Genomic DNA, 15625 nt, shown 5'->3' with positions numbered 1-15625 from the left:
ATGCTTATAACAGGGGGATTGAGGATACTCCAAGTACGTGGTGTCAGATGGGCATGTCTTAAAGAGGAAGAAATGCTAAACCAACTATGGATTGAAGATTGTGGATGAGAGGAGCATTAAAACATATCCACTAGTTTTGGCTAAACAGAACTGGTATCTTCACATGTAAAAGTGGGATTTATTTTGAATAATATAAACTGACAGGTAGATTAGGGATTAGATTTTTTTAAATTGAACTTTGAGAAAGTATGAAATGATAGTTCTCAATCTCCTATTTAGCCTTTCATACCTTCAACTATGTCTATACCCCTGTTCCTATTTCTTAGCATACTGAGTTTTATAAGTTCTTGTGTGGGCTAATGAGTGAAGCTTGTTTAATCCTACTCAGCCATAAGAAAGGATGAGATACCACCATTTGCAACAACATGAATAGACCTTGAGAATATTATAGTAAGTGAAATAAGTCAGAAAAAGCTAAGAATCATATGATTTCATTCACATGTAATATAAAACTGAAACTCATGGACACAAACAGCAGTGTGGTTGCCAGAGGGAAGGGGGTGGGGGAGAAGGGGATCCTGATATGCAGTGGCAGGAGATTTGACTTTGGGTAGTGGGCACACAGTGCAATATACAGATCTTGTAACATAGAAACCCACACCTGAAAGCTATATGATCATATTAACCAAATATCACCCCAATAAATTTAATTTAAAAATTTTAATGCAAGTTTTATATCATACCTTAATTAATAATAATTCATAATAGTAAACCTCATAGCTAAATTTCTGATTAATTTTCTTGAAATCAATTTGTATATCAGATTCTAAATTAAGTTATGCTTAATAAACCAAATGAAAAGTAGTAAAGTCAAAGTGTATTTGGACAACTCAGGTTATAGGAAACTCCAAATTGCTTCATCATAGCACTGGAATTGTTTCTGTGAAATTGCATGTTATACTTAAGTGTCTCTTACATTATATAATAAGCTTTGAACTCACCATCCCATCCATGGTTCAAAGGAAGTACTCCATGAAAGCATGTATAATATATTTTTGCATGTTTGTCATTTTCCTTTCAAAAAATATAGAGGAAGGGGTTTTGAGAACTGAGTACAAATGAGGAAAATGAGTGCTGTGTAACAAAGGATGACTCTGTGTGTGTGCATGCATGCGTGTGTGTGTGTGTGTGTGTGTGTGTGTAGCTTTGGTAAAAGCTTTAGATTGTTTTTTTCTTTTCAATTTTTCATCCTACTGTCCTTACTATTATATTACTTATGTAGATCCTTCTTTCCATTGAGTTCAAAGCACTTACAATCATCAAGTCATTTATTTCTTGGATTTATTGAATGGGTACCCATTGTTCAAAATCCTGTGGGCGTCAGTACAAAGTTATAAAAGCACACAAATTAAATGTAATAACACAGGAGCAAGGGAGAAAGCCAGCAGGATCACTGCTGTGCCTATTGGGAATGCCAGACTCTTATAAAGAAAGGAAAGAAAACAAAAGAGAAAAGGAAAATGAATAAAATAACCACCTACGTTCGTCATATTCTGAGAGGTACAAAATAAATTTGTCAGTCAAAGGGAATGACCACAGGGTTCAGTTAAGAGAGGCCTAACTGAATTTAGAAGGTGCTCTGGAAAATGCTCCAACTCAGAGCCTCAGATTTTACTCTCATAACAAAGCATGAGAAGTTATTGCACGCTCTCCCATATTTTAGCAGATGAGCTATTCAGATGCAAGGGGATTTGGTTAACTGCCACTGTCTTAAAGCGGTGTCACAAAACTGGAATAGTCGTCTTATTCTCAGTTCCCAGTTAAGTCTTGGTTTCATTTCTTTTAGCATTTTAGCTCAGACATATATTTCATTTTAGTTGTCTCCTTCATATGGTGGTTTAAAAAATGGATATTTTCACAGTTTTTAGTAAATTAGAAAAACTTAAGCTGATTCTAAAATTAATTTAGAGAAAAAGCCTCATTTTTTGAGGAGAAGTCAATAGATAATTGAAAATTGTAAAATTAAAAATTGAACAATATTAGCACTCTGGCCGGCGCTGCACAGTGGTTAGAGCATTGGCCCTCATACCGAAGGGTTGAGGGTTCGATTCCCAGTCAACGGCGCATGCCTGGGTTTCAGTTTCAGTCCCCAGCCTCTCTTTGGGTGCATGCAGGAGGCAACCAATCCATGTGTCTCTCTCACATTGATTTTTTACCCTCTCTCCCCCCACCTGCCACTCTCTCTAAAAATCAATGGAAAAAATATCCTCTGGTGAGGATTACCCCCCCCCAAAAAAAAAAAAATACTAGGACACATTATTTCAGAATAAGACGATAGATGTAGGAAGAAATAGCCAAAGTGGTCCAGAATATTTGTCTCTGGGCAGTGGGAGTTAGGGGGAAAGGAAAGGATTGGTCCAGAGGGCTGCTTTTTTTTTGTTTTAAATTCTTGACTTTTAAATTACCCTCCTTTGTTACTTTGATAAAATTAAAACAAAAGTTTAGGGAAAAGAAAAATAACAGGAAACCTTATGTATAATAAATATTTGGAATCATTTTCAAAAATGAGTTTAACATATTGTCCTCTGAGTCTTAGCCTGTAAAGTAAGGGGCTCATTGGCACCCTCACTCTATTAAGTATAATCTGATTTTTGGTAATTCAAGAGAGATCGGCTAAAACTGCTAATAAATTATGCATTCCACAATTAGGCATTTTCTTGTGATATTTTTCCTTATTTTATTAGGAGTCTGTAATGACACTGATGGAAACCCTTGAAAGCATTGTCATTTGAAGTCTTCAGGGGTCTACTTCCTGTGCTGCTTTAGTCACATCTCAGTCTAAATTACATTTACTTACCCTCCATGTTCTCCCTTTCTTTTGCCTTCATAGCATTTCCCACAATTGACATTCTCGCCCATTGGGCTCTGAACTTCACCTAGGCAGGGATTATGTCTATTGGCCACTGCTTTAATCCAGCGCCTAGTCCAGTGCTTTTTCATAACACCAGTCATTCAGTATTTGACATGACAAATTTCATCTGGGATGTTGTGTTGGCTAATGGTAGCTGTTGGGAGGATAGCGTCTAATAGCCTGGTAACCTGAAGGAGTTTAAAAAAAACTTCCCCAGCCCAGCCGGGCGTGGCTCAGCAGTTGAGCCTCGACCTAGGATCCAGGCGATGAGGTTTCTTTTCCCGGTCAGGGCATATGCCTGGGTTGCGGGCTCGATCAATGACTCTCTCATCATTGATGTTTCTATCTCTCTCTCTCTCTCTCTCTCCCTCCCCTTTCCTCTCTCTGAAATCAATAAAGATGTATTAAAAAAATAAAAAAGTAAAAAAAATAAAAAACTTCCCCAGCTCCTTGGAGTATATTGAACCAGACCTACCACGGCCACTAAATTACAGGGAGCACGGAATTCTGGGCGGTGTTCTGTATTTTGCTGTTACCAAAGCTCTTGGGAGGTGTAAGGAGTATTCCGAGAGCAACTGTTTGGAGATCTTTTGTGAAAGGCCTTTTGTAGCTAGTGTTTTTGTTTGTTTGCACAGTTAATACATTTTTAGTTTCTCCCTCTGTGTCTTTATTTGTCTGTCTTTCAGTTTTTGTATTTTTTTCTCAACATGTCTGATTCCTCCTCCAGTTTACTCAGATTTTATTGACATAAAGTTGAAGTCATTAAGAAGGTTATAATCATTCTTTTATTTGGCTTGTTGGCATACCAAAGAGTTAGAGTTAACAATGACTGTTGAATAATAACCAGTAAATTAGTTTAAATAATGTCACAACATGTTTCCTAAATATAAATCAAACACATACAAGGAAAAAACTGCTTCCTAAAAGAGGCATTTTTATTAAGAAAGCAACTATAGTCTGCCCTCCATATCCGTGAGTTTCACATCCACGGATACAACCACCCTCAGGTGGAAACTATTCTGGGGGGAGGGGGGTACAGTTATGTTGTTGACCTGTGCTATGTAAAGAGGCCTGCAGTGGCTGGTTGAGTTTATACTGAACATGCACAGACTTTTTTTCATTGTCATTATTTCCTAAACAATACAGGGTAACAACTATATATATATGTAGTTATACACACATATATATATACACACACACACACACACACATATATATAGACACATATATATATAGCATTAAATTTTATTAGGTATTTTAAGTAATCTAGAGATAATTTAAAGTATGTGAGAAGATGTATGTAGGTTAATTGCAAATACTGCCTCATTTTATATAAGGGAGCTGAGCACCCACAGATTTTGATATCCTGGGTTGGGGGGATCCTGGAACCAATCTCTCGCGGATACCGAGGGATGACTATACATTGCTGAACTTGATTTTATACTGCCATTTGTTGTGGTTGTTCTTCGGATATTTAAGAATTCTTGTTTACCTGACTCCCAGTGTGATCTTTTGATAAAACCAAGTGATTTTTCAGGAAAGTTTTCACTGGTCATTGGTTTTATTGATGAAATGAGGTAAATATTTTTCTGTAATTGCTGCTGTGCACAATTAGATCCTTGCCAAAGTTAAGGGAATAGTGTTCATTACAAAAAAACTTTCTGTTGCACCTCCCATCCGTGATTTACATGTGGTACCTGTACAGTCTGTCCCACTTGAGCTGGTCAATGTCTAATAACATCTCTGACTTTGGATGGTAAGGAAACCATGGTTTTTCCTTTAACTAAAGAAAAACCAAAACTGCCTGTCTCTTACAGAACAGATGACCAAAGAGAATTATCATTAAATTGCCACGTAATAGTCTGTATCTTGTAGAAAAAGCTGCATCTTCATTATACAGGGTGTCCCAGAAAAATGTATACACACTGTAATAGCTGATAGCTCAGTTTTGAAAATGAAATGTATTTCAATAAACTCTGCCTTTATAATTATTCAAAGTGTGTGTATACGTTTTTGGGGGACACTCTATATTACTTTCTTATACTATCACTTTTATGAAAAGGCTGCCAAGTGAATTTTAGCTTTGTTGCCATTGATGCTAGTGCTTGAAAGTTTACTCGTTACAATGTATGCATTACCCTAAATGTGTTTTGCTTCTTTTCATATCTTTCTTGTAACAAAATCTTTTCCTTATTCCCAAATTGATATAAGTGAACTAAAGAATGCAGAAGAAGAAAAGAAAGGTGGGACTCTGTCCTTCTTGCCCACTAGATTTTGATTAAGAGATTCCTTTAATATTTTTTTTCCTATATTTCTCTGTTAATGTCAACTTTTTCTTTGCCTTAAGAGAAGAATTTTGTTCATGCTACATTAGGGTTTTTCTACCCTCTTTTATCTTTTACATATTGATAGTTGTTTCTACAAACTTTTGTTCAGAAAAAATTATCCACAAAATAAAATTAGGCATCTTTTTCTTCCAAGGAAATTGGCACCATATAGCAAAATTGACAGGCAGCCCCAACTCATGACTTAATTGATTGCTAGACTGTGATTCTAAGGTGAACCATTTTAAGTCAGACCCCTATAAATGTTACACATGTTAAGTTCCATTCTCCAAAACTACTTTCATATAGAAACACAAAAAGAGATTATAATGAATGAACATTTTTTATTTTACTACCCTGTATCACAAACAATAGCAAGAAAGAAATTGGGTTATTTATTGTTTTGGGGTGTGTTTGAGACTTTTGAATAAGTTCAATGACATTTACACTGAAGGCATCTCATTTAGTACCTTTTGCTGTAAATAAGCATCTTCATTACTCTAAGGACCTTCAAACTGCTTTTAAAATTAGTTTCTGCCACAAGGAATAAATTGCAGATTTAATACAGGATTGCTTCTCAAAGTTTTGGAATCATCATTGCTGGGTGATAGACAGTTTCCATGGCAACTTCAAGTGATCCCTTGCTCTAATTGTAGTTGCAGACTGAGTCACCCTCATTGCCGTTGACCTTGACTGAATCATAAGCATTGGCTGTTTGGGGACAAAATGTAGACATTGGTCTTAGTCATTAAGCAACCATAAATACAACTTTTGGTAATTACCTGAAATATGATTATACTGCAGTGGGTTTCAAATCAACTGTCTTTAGTCAAAGGTCACATATATTTCAGCATTAGACTTGGAATATTTTTTAACATTGTATTTCCTAAGGAGTTAGCTATTTTAATGTAACAATAGCATTTAGGTTCTCAAAGATCTTAGATTCACAGTTAGCTCAGTGCATTTCATTGTAATGCACACAAATATTCTAAAACTCGAATTTCAATGTCATGGAAGCACTTCTCTTTAAAGGGATATAAAAATTCATATCAGAAAACATTATAGTTGTTTGATTAGTGCCCGTAGAGCTAATCTACCTTCCAAGTACATCAATATCTAATAGGAAACTTTCATTCAGTATTACTATTGCTTTTACTAGTAAGAGCAACCATTTCTTGAGCTGCTACTGCATGTTAGGCATTGGGGTAGGTGTTTTATATATTCATTTTTTTGTTTCCACTCTACTGTAACAGTTTGCTGATAAAGAAATCAAGGTTTAGAATCTTGCCCGAGATCACATGGCAGTAAATAGTAGAACAGGATTCAAAGGCCAGTCAGGTTGTAGCAGCAGACTGAGTCACCCTCATTGCCCTTGACCTTGACTGAATCAAGGTCAGAGCTTGAGCTGTTAGCTCGTATGCCACAGAATTCCCCTTCTATACTCTGGCCAATTTTCTGTAAAGCCAGGGAGTCTTTAATATACAGAATAATTGCTCCTGAATTGAATCCATGAAAGTCATTTTTGATATATAGATTGAGGTTCAGCATCCCTCAATTATATTTGCAATATTTCCAAGTAAAAATAACAAGTTTTTGCTCCCTTTTAAAAATGTTAAATTTCTTACATATCTTGAAAATGTTTTTGAGAAATGTCTGCCTTACAGATTTAGACAGGATGTTATAACTCCAAGGTGAAATACAGGGTAAGAACTGCTGCTATTTTCCATCCTTGGTACCTGTTCTCAATGCTTAGAACAACACCACATATCATAATGTTGGCCCTCAGTTGCTGTTACCTGGTGAAGACTGGTAGAAAAGAGCTTGAATTCAAGTGAGTGCAAACTCCAGTGTAGCTGGGACTCCACCTCTCCAGACCAACACATTAGACCACACTTAGCCTTTAAGAATCATTGAAATTTTAGCTGATTCCTTCTTCTCCACTTCTGTGGAAACCACCTCTTCCCCCTGTGCCCTGCCAGAAGCGAGGGAGTGCTTGTGTTCCTTCTCTCCTTAGAGGGAGGGACTTGTCCTCTTGGGACTTCATTTTACTTAATTGCCTTGCAGAATTATCATCATCATTCTCTGATGAATTTAAGAAGACTTACTAAATTATCTGACTTCTCCGGATTGTTAGAGCAGGAGAGGCATTCTTTGCAGCTTTCCACATCCTAAGCACTCTGGGTCCCTTGCAGAGCTTCCCTGCAAAGAGCCCTTTTATTTTACATTTGTAGGAACTAAGCCCCAGAAGTTGACTTGTCCAGCCCATGGCAAAACTGGAACTAGAACCCAATCTAGGGCATCTGCCTACTGACTTGCAGCTACCTCTGTTTTTCCTTTTTTTTTTTCCAATTTAAATTTCAGGGCTATGGATTCCCTATATATGACTCTTTACTGCCCTTCTTAGTACCACTGACTCCTTTTCCCAAGGAAGAATGAAAGAAGGACAGCAAGCATGACAGGCCTCTGCTGTGAAGCCCATGACATACAAATTTAGAGAGATTATTTCCCTTCCTTGCATACCGTATCAAAGATAATGAACAGGCATTGGAAACAATGAGTTATAGAAGAGCCAGGAGGTTCCTTGGTTTAGAGAAGGATTGTTTTCAAACTTAGCCTTATACATTTTTATTCTCAAAGCTTGTTGGTTTTTTTTCCTTCTAAACTAACAATGACTATTTAAGGTGCTGGGGTAATCTAAAGTAAATTCCGGATTTCACTGAAGTTTGAAGTCACCCTAAGGATTTTTCTACATTAAGCACATTTTTGGTTACTCTAACAAAATGTGCTTTCTAAATTCAGTATTTGCTACATTCTTAATGGAAACTAAGATGAGTATAGGAGGGAATTTTTAAAATCTCATAAGCACTTGTTTTTGCAAATAAAAAAACTGCAACTCGGGTTGAATGACTTACCAAAGGTCATACAGCTAGTGATTGGCAGAGCTGGGACTAAAACTGGGATCTTGTATCTCAGGTTGGGAGGAGGGGAGGCACTCAGTAGACTCTCAAAGCCATTTTTTAAAAAAAAAGATACATCTTTCTAGATAATTATTTTACTCAGATATTACTTTTTTATAGGGTGGAAGGATATTTCTTTTTATAATAGAACACTAATGTGTTTTGAAGAAGAATGGAAATCAACACTAATTCTTAAGGCAAAACATTAAATTTTGGAGCACTCCAAGCTCAGGTGTATGCCTACTTTCTTCTGCTTGTAGGAGGGGCCTGGGGAAATGGGAGAAGCTCTCTTCTGCACCCCACCTTCTGCCCAATGTGAGCAGCCTGCTAAGGTAATATGACTGTTGGGGGCTGCAACTTAGTTGGATTTCAATGAGAACATTCCTCTTTTGTGAGTTCTCTGGCTATTTTCCAAGTATGGAAAAACATGTAAAGTTAGCCAATGACCCCTAGCAGCCACCCTTATCTTGCCTTCCTGCCACCAGTAATCGTGTTTTAAATAACAGACTTCCCAGGGTTCTAGTTTAGGCTTGTGGGCTACATTCAAGCCCTGTCCAAGGAATGAAGAAAAAGAGGACATCGTTTTACATTCCCACACGAGAACGCTGGTGCCATAACTGCCTGCTGCTCTCCTCCTCTTTCCCCCCGAACTATTAGGGTTACACATTGTCTCATCTGGTCACAGGACTTATTCTCCAGCTGTGATTTTGCATGTAATATAAAGCTAGTTCTTGCTATAAGAAGCTCGATATGTTGGGACAAATCCAGTTCTGGCTAGAAATAACATGGTTACAAAGCTTTTCAGTGTGTGTGCCAGTGAATTAACAACATAAAGATAACAAGGGTCTATCACCAAATGATTGGATTTGAAGGCCATTTGCACATTAACTTTAAAAAGAGACTGGCCTGTGCATTTCCTCCCCCTGCTTCCCACTTTGGCAGTGTCCCATTAATTTTGTTGAAGGTTTTATTTTCTGCTGAAAATGCAGGAAATTTAGACAACTCTTTTGGAATCCCCCCAAAACTAATACAAACAAGATACATATGCTTCTCTTAAGGAAACTAAAAATAAATGATTTGAAACTATTTAACTGTATAAATTCCCTCTTAAAAGGGAAAAGGAAGTTTATATAATGAGGCAGCCATGAGTGCTGTTGACAGGGTAAGATAGTCCCACAACTGCCAACTTGTCCCTTTGACATGAAATCACTACTTAGCACAGAAGTTGTTCGGTGTTCATTACCAACATGTACGAAAACCACCAGAAACAACTGAAAACAGGACCATTTTCTCAGGGTCCTTGTCTTTACATTTGAGATTTTCTGCAATAAAGTAAGTTGCTTTTTTTTTTGCTTTTTTTTTGAGAAGTCTGTCTGATCTGGGATCCATTCTTGGAGTGGAGGCTGTGTACTAAAAATACAATACCATGAATGAAAAGGGCTCAATATTCTGCACCTTTTTGCTGTTCTACCAATGAACCATCAGATTTTACTTCTGACAGCTAATTTTGACATAGTAGAGGAAATATAGTTTTTAAAAGCATGTCTTTTTATAAAACCTTATATTATTCCATAAATGTAAGTCAATTTTCCTATACATTGACCTCTATAGCACCTGTTTGTTTGTGGTTTTTTGCTCCTTTGTTTATTTATTTTTAAATATACCTTTATTGATTTCAAAGAGAGGAAAGGAGAGGGAGAGAGAGAGACAGAAACATCAATGATGAGAGAGTCATTGATCGGCTGCCTCCTGCATGTCCCCCACTGGAGATCAAGCCCGCAACCCAGGCATGTGCCCTGACCGGGAATCGAACCCCGATTGCCTGGATCCTAGGTCGATGCTCAACCTCTGAGCCACGCCCGGCTGGGCACTCCTTTGTTTTTTTAAAGGACCAGTTTTGTAAATTAATCCAAGTGGAATTTGGGACTTATATTTAAAACTAAGAAATGTGATTTCTAAGTTTTTTGCAGTTATAATAATTGAATAATTTATCAACTTTGGAAAGGCATTTATCTTCTCTTTTTTTGTAATGTCTAAAATTAAAATGATTTTTTCTCCTTTAAAGTACTTTAATGTATTTGTTTTTATATCTTAAAAAACACACAGTACTTACCATCATACACTATTTTAAGGGCTTTACAAATGCTACCTCATTGAATCTTCATAGAAAATAATCCAATAGCAACCTTCCTTAAGTACCGTTTGAAATGCTGACACCCAAGTAGTGATTAGATTAGATTAGATTAGATTAGATTAGATTAGATTAGATTAGATACCTTTTAGGTCTGTTTAAATACTGAGATTTTGATGACTTTGTAATTTTAAACAAACTCTAATCAAATTCATGGTAATTTTTCATCTTTTTTACAAGTGGTGATTATTACCCAATAATACTTTTTAACATAGCCCTAGCTGGTTTGGCTCTGTAGTTAGAGCATCAGTCCTCGGACTGAAAGATCCCGGTTTTGATTCTGGCCAAGGGCACGTACCTCGGTTGCAGGCTCAATCCCAGGCCCTAGTCGGGGCACGTGCAGGAGGCAACCAATCGATGTGTCTCTCTCACATCAATGTTTTTCTCTCTCTTTCTCATTCTCCCTTCCACTCTCTCTGAAAAGCAATGGAAAAACTATCCTCAAGTGAGGATTAAAACAATTTAAAAAAAAAAAAAAAAAAGAAAGGAAACAGCCCCGGCCATGTGTGGCTCAGCAGTTGAGCATTGACTTAAGATCCAGGAGATCGAGGTTCAGTTCCTGGTCCCAGGAGTGTAGGAGGTAGCTGATCAATGATGACTCATTATTGATGTTTCTATCTCTCTCTCTCCCTTCCTCTCTCTGAAATCAATAAAGATATATTTTTAAAAAGAAAAGAAACATAAAGGATTTCATTTGTTTATTGCCATGCATAGTAGAATCTAATCATGGTAGCAACTTGAAAATTCAGGTAATTTCTAAATTATAATTATTGGCATAGTTTGCCTTGGAAATTAGAATTGGCCAAAAGTTTGATACTTTATTTCTAGTAAATCAAAATCTCCTGGTACATAATTAACCCCTCCAGCCCATGATTATTTCATGACCTGCTTGGTGCCTTGAAGCTGTGTTTGATCTCCCAACACAAATGGAAGGATCCACAAGAGCACGGTTACTAGGAAACAACTTACGCAGTGGAATGCTAGCTGTTCCTTCAAGGATGATTAAAGTAGTGGTTAGCAGAGAACTGCTGCCACTTGAAAATGGAAATGAATTAGTTGCTAGGATTATAAATATCCATTTATGTACTTGTGGATTTTAATGGCTGTAACTAAATATACAGAATTACATCTGTGATCAACAGTCAAAATGGTGAGCGTTTATCTAACAAAACATGAATAGTGTGATAAGGCTTTAAATTGAATTATATTGAGGGACAGTTGACGTTGCTGGTGGGTTGAGGAGAAGGTGATAGCTGTGACAGTGGCATAGAACAAAGCCCAATAAGTAGGAGTGCTAAGGTGTCAGAATTATTCTAAGCTGTAACAAAGAAAGAATGAACCAGGAGCCTTCTATGTTTCAGAATAAGTTGGTTGGCCACTTGGAATGAATGTTGTAGAAGGGATTCTAACATTTAAGGGAGTATTGGGAGTGTCTTCCATAACTTCTGAGTATGTTTTATGATTTTATAATTCTTTGATCAAATTCTAAGCTTCTAACTAGATAGATAATAACGAATTGCTCAGTATTAAGCTGAACAGTTGCTGAATTGAATGAAATAATTGATGTAGAAATTCTTGGTACAGTTTTTTTGGATATAATAAAACCAATTAATGTAGATACCTGAATTCAAGGAAACCTCATTTTATTTCTCAATAAATAATCCCCATGAAAGTATTTGTGGGAATACCTGTGACTGACACCCTGCTGGTGCAAACTGGTAGGGCTGCTACATTGTGTACAAGCCACATCCAGTAGGACTCACTGTTGTTAAATATTTTTACCTGCTAGTTGTTTAATTTTGTCCCTGGATGTAACCAGGAAGGAAATTGACCTTATCTCATAAACAGGGTAGTAGTTGGGCTCTACTATCTTAATTTAAGCTGATTTTTAATTACCAAATTATGTTTAATTTCTCATTCTTGTTTTCCTAATAGTTTTGCAACATTAAAATACATAAGATGCTTTCTAACATGACAATCCAACAAAATAGGATGTTACATAAAATGTCTTTGCTTTAACTTCTCACACATTTTCAGTTGATTTGAATAATGCAAGAAACTTTATGTTCTTATCATTTAATTTATAAATCTGCAGCTCAAAATAATCTGTAAAAGATAGCATTAAAAATGAAACATACAAGAAATAAAATACCCAGTAACTCCTTTAAATATAAGAGGGGTAGTGTAACTCTTAAAGAGCCTTCAGTCAGATTGTCTGATGCAAAGTTGAAACTAATGTGGAATATGCTTTTTGATGTAAAGTTTCCAGTTTATACTTTATCTGACTTGGGACTTAATAATAAATGGTCAGTAGTTTAGTTTGGGTTTAAATGAACAGGCACCTATTTGGGGGTTGGGTATATTACCCTGTTTGTTTCAGCAGATTACTCATTAAAACATTGAGGATAAATTACCAATGTGTTTAAAAGCAGAAATTATAAGCTATCAACAGGTAATTTATTTTTGAAATGTAAATTTAATATATTAGGACTTATACTTAACATAAATGGGTATGAAATATTTTAGGAACATAAATTCTGCAGAAAGCTAATGTTTTGACTTGGAATCATAATATCACATTGACTTGCTCTTAAATGAATTTGAGAGAGAATTCTGAAACTTGAAGTCTCTTCTTTCTCCTCTTCTTAACTTAGACTAATTCAAATACCAAAATGAGATGAAAATATAAATTGAGAGAGCACTGGTCAAGATTATATTGTCAGTTCCCAATTTGAAGGTCAACCCCTTCCTTTTGCTCCAAAAAATATAGAAATAACAAGAGACATTAAAACACATAGCCACACCCCAAAATGAGGTCGATATTTTTCAGAGCAGGAATAGAAAATGAAGTTGAAGCAGAGAGCAGGGTTTGAAGCAGTGAGTCTGTGGAACTTCAGGTCTGCAAGGAGGCAGGGTGGCTGGGAGCTCAGCTACTGCAGGGTATACAGCACCAAAGGTACCCAGGCGGGAGGCAGCACAGTGGTGCCAGGTTCCCTGCCAGAAATTGGGAACTGGAATAGAGCTTTTATTGAAAAGAACTTGAACAAAGATGTTTATAATGGCTCTTAAGTTGTATGACTGCAGAGGTGGGAGAACATAGAACCAGCCTCACAACAGGATGATGAGTCAGACTGATACTGTCTTGGTGACCAACCCTGCCATTGCTGTCTTCAGTGTGATTGCGTGATCTTTTCAGTGCTGTTATAAGTTTTAAGCAATTGCTCTGACTCTAATTAATTATGTGTCAAGGAGAAAAACACTGACTCTGTGTGGGGATTTTCTTTCTTTATCAGGCACAAGACCTAAATGTCATTGAAGAAGTGATTCGAATGATGTTGGAGATCATCAATTCCTGCCTGACAACTTCTCTTCACCACAATCCAAATTTGGTGTATGCATTGCTCTACAAACGAGATCTCTTTGAACAATTTCGAACTCATCCTTCATTTCAGGATATAATGCAAAATATTGATCTCGTAAGTGTAAATGAAGATTTTTATCATGGTTCTTTTTTAAGTATTAGAGGAGTTTAACAAACCTTGATAAAAACTATAATAGATCTCTTTAACATTAACTAAATTTGCCCTCTATTCTGCTATAACAATAGTTGCATTTCATGTGTATATGTTTTATATTCACAGACATATATATACACACATATATATTTTATTTAACATTTAGATCATTAACATTTTTCTATAATATCAATTCTTTGAAAATCTCACATTTTAATATCTGTATTATGGATGTCCTAAAATATATTTCACCATTATCCCAGATAAGAAAACCAAGATGCTGAGAGAGGGTTTCCAGGTGATTTTAGCACAATTCCAAGCCTAAGAGTCATTGTCTTAGATAATGATTACATATTTGCATAGGGCTTTATCATTATGAGTTATTTGCGTATACAATGTCTCATTTGACCCTTCAACCATCACTATGAGGGAAGCAAAGCAGGGCCCGAGAGGGAAAAAGGTCGGCTCAGGGTCACTTAGCTAGTAAGTCACTCAGACAGGCCTTGAATCCAGGTCTTCTCATTATAAACTCTGTGCTTTCAACATCCTCTTGGATAAACCTAAGTAAGATTCCAAATGAGCCGGCTTTCCAACAACTTTTTGTTGAATACGGCCATCTAAAATAGTGCTGGGCACACTAGAAATTTATTCAAAAGCATTTTAAACTCTTTTTACATGTTCTGAAAAAAAATGCCATGGTAGAAGATATAAATAACATCTCTACTTTCTGCCTCTTTCAGCACTTTACCTTCCTCTTCTCTCCCCTATATGCCCCTGAAATTTTGGCTTAAGCAAGCCTTTACTATTTCTTCTTCATGAAGTTAACCTTGAAAAGTATTGGGAGAGGACACTGTGAATCTACTGTTATTTTTAGCTGACAGGGAGTTGAGAGTTGATATTTTTTCATTAAGACATTTAGCAATGTTGAATATCTGAGACAGGAGTGACTAACCTTGAAGCACTTTTAACTTCTGCAGGAATTAGACATGTGTTTTTTAAGTGGCCAAATTTCTATTAACAATTGGTACGTATCCCTCCCATCTAACTCAGAAGATGAAATGATCTGGCTAAATTAAGCAGAGGGACAAAATAGAATTACCGCAGCAAACGAGAGAGGATGTGAAAGAAATGTCATGGTTGAATCTAAGTAGAGAACAAAGGCAGTGAACAGTAATAGTTGTGTAGTATGATAAAGGCAAGAACTATTTTTATCTCTGCACAGTGTAAAATTCGTGTTAGATTTGTGTATTTCCAGACCCAACCATCCTTACTGACTCTGAACTAGTCCATTCAGTTGCCAATATGATATTCCCACAAATGGTGAGCAGGGTTAAAATAGAATTCTTCATTTTCTTTAAAAAATTAAACACAAAATGAGTCAACTTTTCTTCTGCAGTCTTTTTTATTTCAGTAAATGGCATCAGTATCTACTTAGTTGCTTAAGCCAAAATAAGGGCGGGGAGGATAATTAGTGCTAGTTGAAATAAGGGTGGGACATTGCAGACCTAAAGAGTATGGTCAGATGCCCTGGCAAGTGTGGCTCAGTTGGTTGAGTGTCATCCATGCACCGAAAGGTCACTGGTTTGATTCCTTGGTTGGGGCACATACCCAGGTTGTAGGTTTGATCCCCAGTAGGGGCGTGTATGGGAAGCAATGGATTGATGCTTCTCTCTCCCTCTCCTTTCTTCTCTCTCTAAAACTCATTAAAAACATTTGGGAGGAAAAAG

At 36.6% G+C, this 15625-nt stretch overlaps 1 protein-coding gene across 3 annotated transcripts in view; it reads left to right on the top strand.

The window, feature by feature from the left end:
* DYM (dymeclin) overlaps window positions 1–15625 on the top strand; it is a 272348-nt gene that overhangs the window by 210824 nt on the left and 45899 nt on the right. For all 3 annotated transcript variants that reach the window (XM_087819082.1, XM_016225068.2, XM_016225069.2), the window contains one exon: window positions 13677–13859. In XM_087819082.1, coding sequence (XP_087675208.1) covers window positions 13677–13859 — 183 coding nt within the window. The remainder of the gene's footprint in view (window positions 1–13676; window positions 13860–15625) is intronic.

Source organism: Miniopterus natalensis, chromosome 7, assembly GCF_054644295.1.
Source record: "Miniopterus natalensis isolate mMinNat1 chromosome 7, mMinNat1.hap1, whole genome shotgun sequence".
NCBI classification, from domain to species: Eukaryota; Metazoa; Chordata; class Mammalia; order Chiroptera; family Miniopteridae; genus Miniopterus; species Miniopterus natalensis.
This window is presented reverse-complemented; position numbering and strand designations above follow the sequence as displayed.